The 15,804-nt window shown below is 41.8% G+C and overlaps 1 protein-coding gene across 1 annotated transcript in view; it reads left to right on the forward strand.

Annotated features, from left to right (window-relative positions):
* The window catches only part of ERAP1 (endoplasmic reticulum aminopeptidase 1), a 37,997-nt gene that overhangs the window by 9,335 nt on the left and 12,858 nt on the right, over positions 1 to 15,804 (forward strand). The window contains exons 4-11 of the mRNA XM_032845992.1: positions 1,554 to 1,688; positions 4,504 to 4,624; positions 5,608 to 5,762; positions 6,097 to 6,210; positions 7,379 to 7,510; positions 8,849 to 8,980; positions 9,147 to 9,218; positions 10,837 to 10,991. Of these exons, the coding sequence (XP_032701883.1) occupies positions 1,554 to 1,688; positions 4,504 to 4,624; positions 5,608 to 5,762; positions 6,097 to 6,210; positions 7,379 to 7,510; positions 8,849 to 8,980; positions 9,147 to 9,218; positions 10,837 to 10,991 (1,016 nt within the window). The remainder of the gene's footprint in view (positions 1 to 1,553; positions 1,689 to 4,503; positions 4,625 to 5,607; positions 5,763 to 6,096; positions 6,211 to 7,378; positions 7,511 to 8,848; positions 8,981 to 9,146; positions 9,219 to 10,836; positions 10,992 to 15,804) is intronic.

Genomic DNA, 15,804 nt, shown 5'->3' on the forward strand with positions numbered 1-15,804 from the left:
AACTTCTGTCTACTCCACCCGCATTTGTAGGTGAAGAAAATAAGAAACAATTATGTTGTTTTCCTGATATAAATTTGAGATCGAGAACATGCCTGTTCCAATTATCCTTCTATTCCTCAATATTACGACATTGCTTCCAGGCTTGTGAGTTCTCTAATTAGAGAATCAATCACAGCTTTGGGAGAATAAAGAAGAGAGGAGGATAAAATCAAGGGGGAGACTGAGGACCAAAAAAACACCGATAGAGAAACTCATAGGTTTGCAGGGTGAAGGCTGGGAGCTCCTAAGGCTTCACAAAGATACCATGGATATCCAGGACCCATTTGTTTGGAAAAGGAAAGTCTCTAATGTGATGTGGCTGACCTCTTGGACAGGAAAGCACACCCATTGGCAGAAATCTTACAGGACTAGCCTGAAGTCAGGCTGCCGACCCGGAGTTCAGGGAAGGACAGTGGAGTCTCCAGCTACCTCTTCGGCGGCTGGAAAAGCAAAAGTGAATTGAAGTAGGCAGCAGGCAGGATTTCATCCCATTTAAAGTTGAATTAATCAGCTTCCTTTCCTAGTAAATAGCATAACTTCAGGAATGAAAATTTTGGTTAGGGGTGGGTAGAAGTCACTTGAAAAGGTAAGTTGGAGTTTTTCAAGAGTAAACCTAGGTTAGCTCTCAGAGTCAAGGGAGCACAGAGTGACCAGCAGACACCAGAACTGGTGGGGGTGGTGGGTATTACGAAGAAGGATGAGGGCACAGAAATGGAGGTAGAAATAAGATTCCAGGGAAAATGTGTTAACATGTTAATATGGAATTGGCAGGCTCCTTCTTCTCTTGCTCTCCTTCTCTGGGGCCCTGTCCCAGCCCAGTGCTTGGTGTTTCCTGACGTATTAGACTTTCCTTTTGGGGAGCACACCTCTTAGACTGTCCCTCCACCACCCCCACCGCACTACGAGGCGTCTCCCTGATGCACCTAAAGCAGATTCCAGGGAAGCAAATCCGAGTTTGGAGGAAGCTTGGCCATGTGAGGCCCAGGCATGGGTTACTTTCAATTTTGTAGGAAAATAGAAGCTCTTTTTAAAGTTTTACATGGTTACATGTTTGCCCACTGTAGAAACCAAACTAAACAGTGTGTTTCCAGATAATTCTTATACCTGTATTTAAGGTCTACATCTTGGCAAAACCAACAATCTCAGTTTTGCTTCCTCCCATTCATATTATCAATCCTCATGTACCAAACATGGGCCAGTTTGCAACCATCCGGGGCACTGAAAATATAGTGACGATAGTGGCACAACTCTGTGACTATAATAAAACACTCCACTGTATACTTTAAAACAGTGAATTTTATGGTATGTGAATTATATCTCATTAAAATTTGAGTAGCATGGCCTTAATCTCGAAATTACAATCAGATATTGGAAAGAGAAATTTTAAAATAATTATACAAATGTTATGCTGTATACTTTGAATATTATGTCTGGTGGCTAGGAAATTTCTCTTTATCAGATATTTTCAATGTATTGATAATTGGATTATTTGATTTCAGTTATTGTGATTTTAGGTTAAATCTGTGACTGTTGCTGAAGGACTCCTAGAAGACCATTTTGATGTCACTGTGAAGATGAGCACCTACCTGGTGGCCTTCATTATTTCAGATTTTAAGTCTATTAGCAAGATGACCAAGAGTGGAGTCAAGGTGAGCCCTGGGATTGTCAGATTGTCACATAGGGTCACAAAGTTGTCCTTGCCTGCCCGAGACTGTCCTGGTTTTAAAACTGGAAGTCCCACACCCCTGAATCTTGGGCAAAAACCGGGGTGATTGGCATCTTCTTGTCACAGATGCTGGTATTTACAATGAGGTTCTAATCACAAAAACATGGAGAAGCTTGGCCTGGCCTGGGTCATGGTCCTGGCTCCACTGTTAACTGGTTTTCTGACCTTGACCATGCTCCCTTTGGAACTTAGTTTATGCTTTTCCAAAATATGTAAGTTGGACTAGATCTTGCAGGGGTTTCTGAAGTTGTTTCTGGCTATCACTTTCTGCAGTTGAGAAGTAAATGTCATTGACCATCTGAGTAGATTCTGGCTTTGAGAAGGAAGTAAAATAGAATAGTCAGCTTAAAGTATTACATGGCTCTGGGGAGAGTCTTACAAAACTGTCTTGCCAGCGAATACTGGAATACTAAAGAGAATATCTTGTCTCAAGGACCACTTGCCCCTTTTCTGGGTTCCATTGTGTAGTGAACAACCTGTTCAACTGTACAAACAATGCAAACAATTTTTTTTTTTTCTGGAGGGGAGGGCTTTAATTTGAAGATACCTCATTTATTTGTGCTGGTTTTCACTGAGGCCTGAACAGATAGGACTTCTCTGATGAATAATCTTTTGTTCCCCTAGTGGTTCTTATTCTTGTAGCGATATGTCTACTTACCTGGAGATTTGAAGGTGATGCTTGAGACTTGGATGTAAGGATCGATCTAAATTCAGCAGGGAAACTATCAGCAAAAACACTCACCCACTGAATTGCCTACTCTGGGGAGTCCTTTATGAAAGATTTTTTTTTTTTTTAATGATATCTCTTCCATGCCGTGATATTGTGATTTAGGATAAGAAATATATATGTGTGGTCTTTGTCCCAGTCCCTAGCATGGAGCTCTTAAAACACTAGGAATTTTCTGATACCAGCTAGAAAGGTGTCTCTAGTTAGGTTAATGAGATGACTTGTGGGAAGCACATAGGTAACCTAAGCGGGGGAGGGGTTTGGTTTCCAGAGAACCAGCCATGTGATTGGAGGGTTGGAACTTTCAGTCCTGCCCCCTTGACTTCCAGGGAGTGGAGAAGGGCTGGCGTTCAGAGTTTAGTTACCAAGGGCTGATGACCTTATCAGTCACGCCTGTGTAACGAAGCCGCCGTAAAAACCGCAGAGGACATTTCAGAGAGCTTCTGGGTCAGTGCGAGTGTGGAGATGCAGCGGGCACGGCCTGCCTGGAGATGGCACGGCAGCTCTTTGCCTTTTTGTATACCTTGTCCTGTGCAGTTGTTCCATCTAGCTGTTCCTGAGTCATGTCCTTTTATACTGAGTAAAAGATTTCTCTCATTTTGTGAGCTGCTCTTGCAAATTAATCACACCTAAAGAGGTGGTCATTGTACCTTCCAGACGAGAGCCTGTTGGTCAGAAGCACAGATGGTAGCCTGGACTTGAGAATGTCCGCTGAAGTGGAAGTGGGGACAGTTTTGTAAGACTGGGCCTTTATGTTGTGGGATCTGGTACTCTCTCTGGGTCGTGTCGGAATCCCGTTGAATTGTGGGGACACCCAGGCGGCGTTGCAGAGCGGCTCAGAGGTGTGGGGTTAGCCCACACACACATTGGAATCGGGGCCCAGAAGTCCTTTTACATATTCGTATTTTCAGGCCTTTTATTTCTTTGAACACATTAAATGTACATTTTATAGTCTAGTAACAGTCCTGCCTGAAGTCTTTGTGTCTCTGGTTCTGTGGATTTTTGTTTCTGCTGGTTCTTGCTTATGGTGTCTAGTTCCTTCGTGTATATTGAATTTACTGCCTGATTTGAAGGTGGATTCTTCCAGAGAGAACTTGTTTGCTCCTGTCAGGTGACTGGGAGCACTTATGAACTACTTTATTTCAAACTATTGGTTTCAGATTTTCTTTTTATTTTTTAAAGATTTTATTCATTTATTTGAGAGAGAGAATGAGAGAGTGAGCATGAGAAGGGGGAGGGTCAGAGGGAGATGCAGACTTCCTGCCAAGCAGAGAGCCCGATGTGGGACTCGATCCCGGGACTCCAGGATCACACCTGAGCCAAAGGCAGTCGCTTAACCAACGGAGCCATCCAGGCGACCCTGGCTTCAGATTTTTGAGCCACCTGGTTCGTGTGAGCCCAGCTGCTAATCAGCACGAAGATGACCTTTTACTGATTCTCTTAGGATTTCAGTCGACCTTCCCCATATAGTACGAAGACTTGAATAGGCATTTTTTTCTCCTTGCAGTCTCTTTGAGGAAGGGGGAAGCTATTTTTAGTTTACCTTTACAACAAGGGTGTTGTCCTTGAGGGTCCAGCTTTGTGCCTGGTACATCTTCTCTTGGGCTTCCCAGCCTGGGCAGGCTCTGAACTTGGTCTCCTAGCCCCTGAGACCTTCAATGCTGGGAAAACTCCATCTGCATTAGGTTAGTGTTCTTGGGACAAAAGCTGTCTGCAGTCCTCTGCTGTCTACGGAGGGTCCTACCCTTACCTCATTTTTGGCATCTAAGTTTTCTTTACTTTTCCACTATGTCATAACATCTAAAAAGACATTTTTGTATATGTTACCCAGCATGTTGTAGTTTTCAGAAGGGGAGTTGATTAGAAACAGCATGAAGACAAGAGCTAGAACTGCTACTTCTCTTAATTGGCAACCATGTTGCAGAAGATGAAGGCTTTAATGTCCATCTTCTATACAGTTGTGGAGAGAAGCCACAAGGGCATTTGAAAAGCTAACTTTGTTTCTCTTCAGGTTTCCGTATATGCTGCGCCAGACAAGATACATCAGGCAGATTATGCCCTGGACACTGCAGTGACTCTTCTGGAATTTTACGAGGACTATTTCAGCATTCCGTATCCCTTACCCAAACAAGGTAAAGATTTTGCACAGTTTTTGCAAATGGTGGCATTGAATGATGTCAGCTATGGATTATAGCCTCCTAATTGGTATTCCCGTGATTATCGCAGTAGCCCTTCAGGTCCTTAAACTCTGGCAGGTGTAAGCCATCAGGCTGATCCTTCTGAGCCCTAATCTCTACAGTAAATTTCTTTTTCTTTTTTTTTTTTTAAGATTTTATTTATTTATTTGACAGAGAGAAATCACAAGTAGATGGAGAGGCAGACAGAGAGAGAGGGAAGCAGGCTCCCTGCTGAGCAGAGAGCTCAATGCGGGACTCGATCCCAGGACCCTGAGATCATGACCTGAGCTGAAGGCAGTGGCTTAACCCACTGAGCCACCCAGGTGCCCCTCTACAGTAAATTTCTAATTAGAGCAGAAGCAGGTCTTGATTAGGTTCTGAGGCACATGTCATGGTCATTTTACCTTCTGACTTGAAAGATAAACCCGACTGGATTAGTGGGCAGAGAGTGAAAGGCAGAAGCTGTATTTCTTTTTTATTTCCCCCCAGGATTGGCACATACTTGGGAGGAATACAGAGGGTGCACAATAAATTTTTCTTAACAAATTTATAGTGTAAGGAAAATATGCATTTTCCTTCTTAAATGGGCTCTTAGGATGATTGTGTGTTAGAGATTTTAGGCGAACAGGAGCCTGGGATGTCCCAAGTCTAGTGGATTACTGAGGAATTTGTTAATATTCAAGCCCCAAATTCATTGTCAGACAGCTGAAAAGGGAGTCAGGAGGCCTGGGGCCCACATCTGACTTGGTCATGCAGCAGCAGAGCAATTCAGTGAAACATAGAGCCTCTTTTTCTCGGTTGTGAAAGGTTCTTCCAGCCTAGAATAGGATTCCACACAACCAGCCTGGCTTTTCTTAGGATCCCTACACTCATCCGTTCTGAATGTTAGTGTGTATCTCATTTAGAGGCTGGTAACAGATTTTTGTGTCCTTCCCGAGATCTTGCTGCTATTCCTGACTTTGAGAGTGGTGCTATGGAGAACTGGGGACTGACCACATACAGAGAATCGATTCTCTTGTTTGACGCTGAGATGTCTTCGGCATCCAATAAGCTTGGCATTACGATGATGGTGTCACATGAACTTGCCCACCAGGTACACAGTTAATCATGCTTTTAGAAATTGTGGTGAAACTACATTGCTTTTATGGGCAGAAGAGACTATTCATACTGACATATGAAATGGATCAATTCTTTTCCTATGGAAAAAAGGCAAGTAAAAATGAGAGCTCTTTAATGCGTTAGGTAGCGTGTTTTAAAATGAACATGGAAAGGTTTTTCCTTTTACTTTGATAAAATATTCTGTAAATGTTGCCCATAGACCGGCATCGCACATGTGAACTCTTTCCTCCTGAATACCTCATGTTTACGGCTATGTAGATAATCCGATCTCCCTAGAAATGTGTGAATATGTCCTGTTTTCCTTTTAGTGGTTTGGGAACCTCGTCACCATGGAATGGTGGAATGATCTTTGGTTAAATGAAGGATTTGCCAAGTTTATGGAGTTTGTGTCGGTCAGCGTGACTCATCCTGAACTGAAAGTTGTACGTACTTACTTTTTAACAGGTTGATCTGTTTTATTCCACACTGCTGGAAAATACTTACTGATCCTCAGTGATAGAACTCCTAGACCTATGAACTACTTGATAGTTGAGATAGGAATCAGGTTCACTACCGGGGATGGTAGTGAACTTTAAAGGTATCACAAAAGCTTATTTCCAAACTGGATTGCTTATTTCCAGATCTATGATTGTTAAGAAATGAAGTTAAATCTTATCCTCCTTAAATATCAAAGAAATAGAAGTAATGACACCCTATCTGTTGCATATCATTTCCTCGACCTTCAGGTTGCTCACTGAAGGATTATCAAGTACAGATCACTGTTACTTCAGTAGGATACTACTTGTCAAATCAGATATGATCCCATTTGCTTTAGGTAACTGTGGGTTTGTTTACATATAAGCCTGTACTCAGGAGTCACAAACTGAATGCTTTGGAACCTTTATGTGTTTATTTTAAAAATCAGGTATTCAATTTCTGAAAATCACATCCAATAAAGTTAGAAAGAAACTTCCTTTATGTAAAAACAAAAAAACTTCAAACAATCCTTTGCCTTACTATAATTTTGAGTTAAGCCTATATCAACTTCCCATTTTCATCTTCCAATACACATTATTTATAGTTATAATGTCCATATAACTGTTACACTACAATGGATCATAAATATTTTCCCATTTCCACATAACCCTTACTAATAAAAATGATTCTGTGTGTATGTTATCCTATTGGGTAATATGACCTAAGAAATCAGATTACACTTTGAGTCTGTTATCCATTTTTTTTTAAATTTTTTACTACATGGTTTAAATCTAAATTTCTTTGCTTTAAAATATGATTGGAGATGTTGCAATCACTATACACTTTAGTTGTTTTGATTCTATTTGGCTACAGGCCTCATGGTTTTAAGAGAAAATGGTCTTCTAAAGCAATAGGTATTGTAAGAGGAACAAATCCTAAAATGTTAACCTAAAATCATTTCTTGGAATCTCTTTAGCAATGACAATTCTAGTTTATTTTGTAAACTCTATAAATACAGAAAAGGTTTGGACCAGAAATTGGAAGTATAAACCTATTACTCCAGGCCAAACATTAGTCCTTTCATATTTATTATCTAAAGTAGAAGTCACATGGGTGATGTCTCTGTGTCCACAGGAAGATTATTTCTTTGGCAAGTGTTTTAATGTGATGGAGGTTGATGCGTTAAATTCCTCACACCCTGTGTCAACACCTGTGATGAAACCTGCTCAGATTCGGGAGATGTTTGATGAAGTTTCTTATGAAAAGGTAAAAATGGATAATAAGGGGACATTTTGGATACCAAACTGCTAAAGACTTGGATGGAAGGATGATAGATAGGATCGTGGGGTGGCCTTCCCTTCCTAAGGAACAGCCCAGGTGGAATGCCTTATGCTGCCCTATGCTGGCTGGAGTTCACTCTTGAAGACCCAACTCAGTTTGATCGGTAATCCTGAAGAGAAACTTCGAGTCGGTTTCTCCCTCAACAAACGGGTCTTGACTGAGGCTTACCTTTGTACCAGGCAGACAGTCCTGCCTCCCGTAACTTGCCTTTCAGTGCCCTCAGAAATAGCTGGTATGGTTGAACTGCAAAATACTGTCCTATATGATGTGTTTAATAACAGAACTGGAAACGGTTGCTAACATTTAATGGGAGATCTTACATAACAGTCTTCACCTGGCTTATCCGGACAAGGGAAAGGGAAGGATTCTAGTCACAGTGGTCACACGGGGCCTGTGTATTGCCCTCAGGAATACAAGCCAGAGCTAAAGTCCAAGTCCCTGCTTCGTGAGATCAAGCTTCTGCTTTCCCAATTCTCTTCCCATTCCCAACCATTCCACTGTCTTCAACAAGGCAGAGAATGTCATTTATCGTGGTACTTGGCCCATTTATTTGTAGTAAACAGAACGGTATTTTTTTGTTTTCATCAGCAATGTAGGGGAGATAAAAACAGACCTACAGAGGCCTAGCCCAGTGGAACAGATGAGAGCCCAGAAATAAACGCACACCTATATGGTCAGGTTTTTTGTGTGTGTAAAGAGAGCCACAGTCACGGGGGTGGAGAGGAAAAGACTCTTCACCCAGGAATACTGGGTCTCAAGGCATTCTCTTGCTCCTTTTCCCTGTGTTCCTCTGACCCTCTCTGCTCCAGGTTGCCTGCCCTCCTCTGTTCCTTAATCGGGACCTGTTTCCAGCTCCTATTGTAGCTACTTTCCCCGCTGCTGGGCTGGAGTGACCCCAGGGAAGGCAGGAGGTGGCGCCAAGTGTTGGTTCTGCACCACTGTCCACTGACCTGGGGATAATGGCAGCTGGCCGGTGGTGGTCATTTGCCATGTGGGGAGGCTTGGTTGCTGTTAGAAAATGATGGCACTAGGGGGTGAAGAAGAGAAACAGTCCTGTTCAGTCCCCTGCCCAGATAGGTCCAGGTTTACCCACTTCCTTGAAAAGCACTTTTTTTCTGTAAATGCACTTTCTTTAATTGTCACAAATCACAGACTTTGAAAATGTTACCGCGGTTGCATTTTGAAAGAGTTCTTCCAAACTAAAAGTGTGACAGCAGATCAGATGAGGATTCAACTTAACAATTACCCACGCTGTCTTTTCAGGGAGCTTGTATTCTGAATATGCTAAGGGATTATATCAGTGCTGACGCATTTAAAAGTGGTATTGTACAGTACCTCCAGAAGTATAGCTACAAAAACACAAGAAATGAGGACCTGTGGAATAGTATGGCAAGTGTAAGTATGGTTTGGTTTAGTCTCTGCGTTGGGGATTACCAGGCTTATTACCATGTTTTGTTTTGTTTTGGTTTGGTTTTTTTCCTACACCCTGTTAATCCTTCTGAGAAGAATCCTGACTGTTTTCTAGAGAACCGGGAATAACACATTTGGTTTTGGTTTTTAGATTTGCCCTACAGATGGCTCAGAAAGGATGGATGGCTTTTGCTCCAGGGGTCCTCATTCATCTTCAACCTCAGTAAGTTCTTGCAGCTGTATGTGGTACCCCGAAACACATGTGTTTACTCCGTGTTCTTTGAAGGAAGCCTCGGGGCCAACCTCTCTGAGGTCTTTCATTCTATCACTGTAACTCCACATAAGACTGTGGTTAGGGGCGCCTGGGTGGCTCAGTGGGTTAAAGCCTCTGCCTTTGGCTCAGATCATGATCCCAGGGTCCTCGGATCGAGCCCCACATCAGGCTCTCTGCTCAGCAGAGAGCCTGCTTCCTCCTCTCTCTGTACTTGCCTCTCTGCCTACTTGTGATCTCTGTCTGTCAAATAAATAAAATCTTAAAAAAAAAAAAAAAAGACTGTGGTTAAACTGTAGCAGACTGACAGCCTTTTTACAGTTTCCCTGACAAGCTGTCTATGCGAGGGGGTGGCATAGCATTCGTGGGAAACGTGTATCACTGGTACTAATTTGTTCAGCTTTGTTCTCTGGAAAGCAGTGAATTTATGACCTGTTCCTGTGGTAGGCTGGGGCTGTGTCAGTCAGCCCATGTGGGTCACTCCCATAACTTTTCATTCGTGAAAAAACAAATGAGGGCAGCGGGCAGCCTTGAGCGCTTAAGCACTGGGCACGAGCTGAGCACTTGACTCCTTTACATCTCAGAGTGAACCTGTGAGCTTAACTGATGGGGGTGTGAAATCCAAAAGCATATGTTGGGTCAGTTGCAGAGTGGGGATTTGAATGTAGATCTAATTCACATTTTTAACTGCTAAGCTATAAAGAATTCTTAATATTTGAGTCCCAAAACCACGTGAGTCTGTTTATCTGGACTTGTGGAGTTTTTTCATAGGAAGTGGAAGTTGAGTCTAGAGAGGCAGCCAAATTTTATTCACCCTATTGTCATTTTTTTTTTAAAGATTTCAGACAGAGTGGCAGGCAGAGGCAGAGAAGCAGGCCCCCCACTGAGCAAGGAGCCCGATGTGGGACTCGATCCCAGGATGCTGGGATCACGACCTGAGGCGAAGGCAGCCGCTTAACCAACTGAGCCACCCAGGCGTCTCACCCTATTGTCATTTTTGAGGTCTTTATGGCTTTTAGAGACCGCTTTACTCCGTGATTTCTAGATTTGTTATGTAGTATGTTTTATCATTTGGCTCTTAAATATCCTTAGAAGCTTTTTTAGTATCCAAGAATATATCCGCTTTTAAGACAGCTGAATGTGGACCGTCTTGATGTTAGCACTGGGAAGGACAGGCGAGTGGCTGAACGTTTTCTCCCACCTTGCCTGTCTGAGCCAGCATTGTTACATAGTTGTTGAACGCCTGACCCTTGGTCTCCCTTCCCTACCTTCATTCATTCACTTCCTTGCTGGGGGCAGGGTGCCAAGCCCAAGGGATGCCCAGTAGAACCAGATACAGCACCTGCTGGTGAGCCGAGACCCACACAGGTAGAGGAAGGGAATGGAAAGGCAAACTGTCAGTGCTCCGGTGGGAATGCCACTGCGGAACACAGTGTGGAGAAGGGAGGAGGAGAAGGGGTAAGGAAAAGCTTCAAGGGACTTGTCAACAGGTCTTAGCCCAGGAGCGCAAGCCTGGGTTCTCTGTTAGCGTCGGGACAGTGGTCAACTATCTGTTTTCTGTCTACCTCAGCACTGGCGACAGGAAGGCCTTGATGTAAAAACCATGATGAACACGTGGACGCTGCAGAAGGGCTTTCCCCTGATAACCGTCACGGTGAGAGGGAGGAACGTGCACATGAGGCAGGATCACTACACCAAAGGACCCGAGGACGCCGCAGAAACTGGGTAACGTTCAGAGTGCAACACTCGGGTTGTTGCCTTGGTAACACCTGCCTTGTGTGACAAAAATTCATTTTTCAGAGTGTTCTTGTCTTGACCGCTAAAATATTTCAACTAAATCTCTGTATCCTGTGAAGTCGAGTTATACACCATCATCTTCCCAAGAGGATAAATGTGGCTTTCAACCTTGGTTCTTCTCAGTAAAGCTGATAATGTATCATTATTTTAACATTGCCGTGTCCTGTAGTTTGATGGGCTGGTAATTCCGGTTTCTGACTGGAAACGAGTTCTACACAAAGCAATTGTCCCTAAATGCCGATAGTGCCTGGCGTTTGGGTTGGAGTGGAGGACATAGACATGCAGGTGGTATCTGGGGAGTAGGGGGGAATGCGTTGGTTTTTGGAAGTTTGCATTAGATCCTGGAGCCTGTTTTTCAGCTTTACCACTTCAGAAGGGCATCACTGGAAAGCAGATTGTGTACCTTGACCAACCCAAATGGACAGTACTTCAATTTGTTTTGAAATAATTTCAGACTTAGAGGAGTTGTAAGAAGAGCACAAAGAATTCTCATGTATTCTTTACCCAGATACACATATATGTTAACTTTTTACTACATTTACTTTATAATTCTCTCTCCCCTTCCCCCCCTTCCTCCCCTCTCTTTACATATAACCTGAAATATGTGTATAAAATGCAAAATAGAACCTTTCCATGTATAATCCAAAATATCAGTTGGTTAAACGACTGCCCTCGGCCCAGGTCAGGATCTTAGAGTCCCAGGATCAAGTCCCACATTGGGCTTCCTGCTCAGCCGGGGTCTGCTTCTCCCTCTGACTCTACCCACTCTCCTGCTCTCTCATTCTCTCTCTTTCAAATAAATAAAATCTTAAAAAAGAATACTCTTTACCTTTTTATATGCTCTCTACATAGCATATATATTATTCATATATTATTGAAGTATAATTGACAAACAGTATCCCATTTCATATATACGTCATACTGATTCAATATATTTTTACATTGCAAAATACCAATAAGTCTTATTACCATATGTCACTAAAGAAAATTATTACAGTATTATTGGGGCGGCTGGGTAGCTCAGTGGGTTAAGCCTCTGCCTTAGGCTCAGGTTCTGATCTCAGGGTCCTGGGATCGAGCCCCGCATCGGGCTCTCTGCTCTGTGTGGAGTCTGCTTCCCCCCTCTCTCTGCCTGCCTCTCTGCCTACTTGTGATCTCTCGTCAACAAATAAATCTTTAAAAAAAATTATTACAGTGTTGACTGTATTCCTTATGCTATACATTATATCCCATGACTTATTTTGAAACTGAAATTTGTATCTCTTAATCTCCTTTACCTACTCCACTCCCCCCACCACGCCGCACCACCCCCCACAACCAAGAGTTTGTTTCCTTTATCTAGGAGTCTTTCTTTTGTTTTGTGTCTCAGATTACACATAGAGGGAGATCCTACAGTACTCGTTTTTATCTGTAGGAATTCTTTCAAATGGCACAATATCCTTTAGGCCCATCTCTGCTGTTGCAAATGGGAAGATTTCATTCCTTTTTATGGCTAATACTCTATTGTGTGTGTATGTACGTATGTGTATATATACATCTTTTTATCAACTTATCACTGGACACTTTGGTTGCTTCTATATCTTGCTATAGCTACACAATGCTGCAGGAACATACAGGTTCATGTACCTCTTCAGATGGGTGTTTTCATTTTCTTTGAATAAATACTCAGAAATAGGATTGCTGGGTCATAGTGTAGTTCTACTTTTAATTTTTTGAGCAACCCTCATACTATTTATGATAGTGACTGTACCCGTTTACACTCTAACCTTCAGGAAAACGGAGCCTTCCATTTCCTCAACATTCTTACCTATACTCGTCATTTTTCTTGTTTTTATTGCTTTATTGTCTCTTCATCATGATAACTGTACTCTTGAATGCCCATCACCTATTTCACCCACCCACCCCCCACTCCCCTCCCCTCTGGTAATCTATCAGTTCTTTATGGTTGAGAGTCTGTTTCTGTTTCCTGGTTTCTCTTTTTGTCCTGGTTTCTTTTATTTCTTAAATTCCACATAAGAGTGAGGTCATGTGGTGTTTTTGTCTTTCTCTGTCTTATTTCCCTTAGCATTATACTCTCCAGTTCCATGCATGTCGTTCCAAATGGCAAGACTTCGTTCTTTTTTATGGCTGAGTAATAGTCATTATATCTATATCTGTATATAATCCCACATCTTCTGTATCCATTCATCTGTTAATGGACACTTGGGCTGTCTCCATAATTTGGTTACTATAAGTAATGCTGCTGCAAATATCGTGGTTCATGTATCCCTCTGAATTAATGTCTTCATATTCCTTGGGTGGATACCCAGTAGTGCTATTGCTGGATCATGGGGTAGCTCTGTCGTTAATGTTTTCAGGAACTCCATACTATTTTCCAGCATGGCTGTACCAGTTTGCGTTCCTACCACCAGTGCAGGAGGGCTCCCCTTTGTCCGCATCCTCACCAACACTTGTTTCTTGGGTTTTTAATGTTAGCTGTCCTGACGGATGGGAGGTGATCTCTCATTGTAGTTTTAATTTGCATATCCCTGATAAGTGATGTTGGACATTTTTTCATGTGTCTGTTTGCCATCTGGATGTTTTCTTTGGAGAAATGTCTGTTCATGGCTTCTGTCCATTTTTTTTAACTGGTTTGTGTTTTGGCTGTTGAGTTTGATAAGTTCTATATACATTTTGGATACTAGCCTTTTATTGGATATGTCGTTTGCAAATACCTTCTTTTTCATGGGCTGCACTTTAGCTTTGTTGGTTGTTTACTGTGTAGAAGCTTTTTATTTTGATGTAGTCTCCATAGTTTATTTTTTGTTTTCTTTCTCTTTGGTTCTTTGGTTTTCTTTCTTTCTCTTGCCTCAAGAGACTTATCTAGAAAAATGTATTAGAAATTACTGCCTGTGCCCTCTTTGAGGATTTTTATGGTTTCAAGACTCACATTTAGTTTTTTAATCCATGTTAAGGTTGTTCTTGTGTATGGTGAAAGAAGTGGTGTGGTCTTATTCGTTTGCATGTAGCTGTCCAGTTTGCTAACACCATTTGTTGAAGAGCTTTTCCCCACTGTATACCGATTCCCCTTTTGTCAAAGATATGATCATGGGTTTTTTGTCAAAGATATGATCATGGGTTTGCTTCTGGGTTTTCTGTTCTATTGATCTATGTGTCTGTATTTTATGCCAGTACCATACAGGTTTAATACTACCATTTTGTAATATGACTTAAAATCTGGTGTTGCAGTACCTCCAGTTTTTTCTTTCTCAAGATGGCATTGGCTATGTGGTTCCATACACATTTTAGAATTGTTCGTTCAAGCTCTGTGAAAAATGCTGTTGGTATTTTGATAGGAATTGCATTAAATCTGTAGGTTGCTTTGCATGCCATAGCCATTTTAATGATACCTGTTCTTCCATTCCATGAGCATGGAATGTCTTTCCATTTCTTTGCGTTGTCTTAAATTTCTTTCATCAGTGTTTTATAGTTTTCAAAATAATAGGTCTTTCACATGTTAGGTTAAGTTTATGCCTAGATATTTTATTGTGTCTGGTGCAAATACAAGTAGGATTGTTAATTTCATGTTCTGCTGTTTTATGGTTAGTGATAGGAATGCAACGGATTTCTGTACATTGAATTTGGATCCCACAACTTCACTAGACTCAGTTATCAGTTCTAGTAGTGTTTTAGTAGAGTCTTGAGAGTTTTTTATGTATGGTATCATGTCATCTGAAAATAATGAGAACTTTATTTCTTCCTTACCAATTTGGATTCCCCCTCCTTTTTTTATGTTGTCTGATTGCTATGGCTAGGAATTCCAGTACTATGTTGATTAAAATTGATGAGAGTGGACATCTTTCTCTTTTCTTGACCTTAGGGGAAAGCCCTGTTTTTCACCATTGAGTACAATATTGATTGTGGTTTGCATGTAAGGCCTTTATTATGTTGAGGTATGTTTCCTCTAGACCTATGTTGCAGAGGGTTTTTTTTTTTTTAAAGCATAAATGGAGGTTATACTTTGTCCAGTGCTTTTTCTGCATCTGTTGAAATGATCATATAGTTTATCCTTTCTCTTACTGATGTGATATATCATGTTAATTTGTGTGTGTGTGTGTGTGTGTGTGTGAATATTGAGTCACCTTTGCATCCTGGGAATAATCTGGTTTGATTGCGGTGAATGATTTTTTTTTTTTTAATGTAGGATTCAGTTTGCTAATGCCTTGTTAAGGATTTTTGCATCTGTACTCATGAGAGATACTGGCCTGTACTTCTCTTTTTCATATTTCCTCCTGTGATCTCTTCTTTCCCTCTTATGACTCCTTAACATTTCTTATAAGGCTAGTTTGTGGTTCTTCTTAGTTCAGTGAACATCTTTATGACCATTATTTTGAACTCTTTATCAGGTAAATTACCTATTGCATCAGGGCTTTTCTTTTTCTGGGATTTTTTCATTTTCTTTTGTTGGGAATATAATCCTTGGTGTCCTTAGTTTGTTTGACTTCTGTGAATTTCTGTGATTTACTGTTAGTTGTGTAGGTTGCGTGTACCTAGTGGCTTTGGCTGGCCGGCTGAAGCTGGAGTGGGATGGGGGAGAAGTGTCCCAGGGCAAAGTGAACCAAGGCTGATCTGGTGAGATGGTTGGAACTGGAGTATGTGTGGGCTGGGGAGTTCTGAGACAATCCTTCCCTGGGCCACCCTGGAGAAATTGCTGAAGTTGGAGGAGATGGTGCCCTGGTTGGAGGTCCAGAGCTGGAGTGGG

The sequence above is a fragment of the Lontra canadensis genome, unplaced genomic scaffold, assembly GCF_010015895.1.
Source record: "Lontra canadensis isolate GAN:19392208 unplaced genomic scaffold, GSC_riverotter_1.0 scaffold4, whole genome shotgun sequence".
Classification (NCBI taxonomy): Eukaryota; Metazoa; Chordata; class Mammalia; order Carnivora; family Mustelidae; genus Lontra; species Lontra canadensis.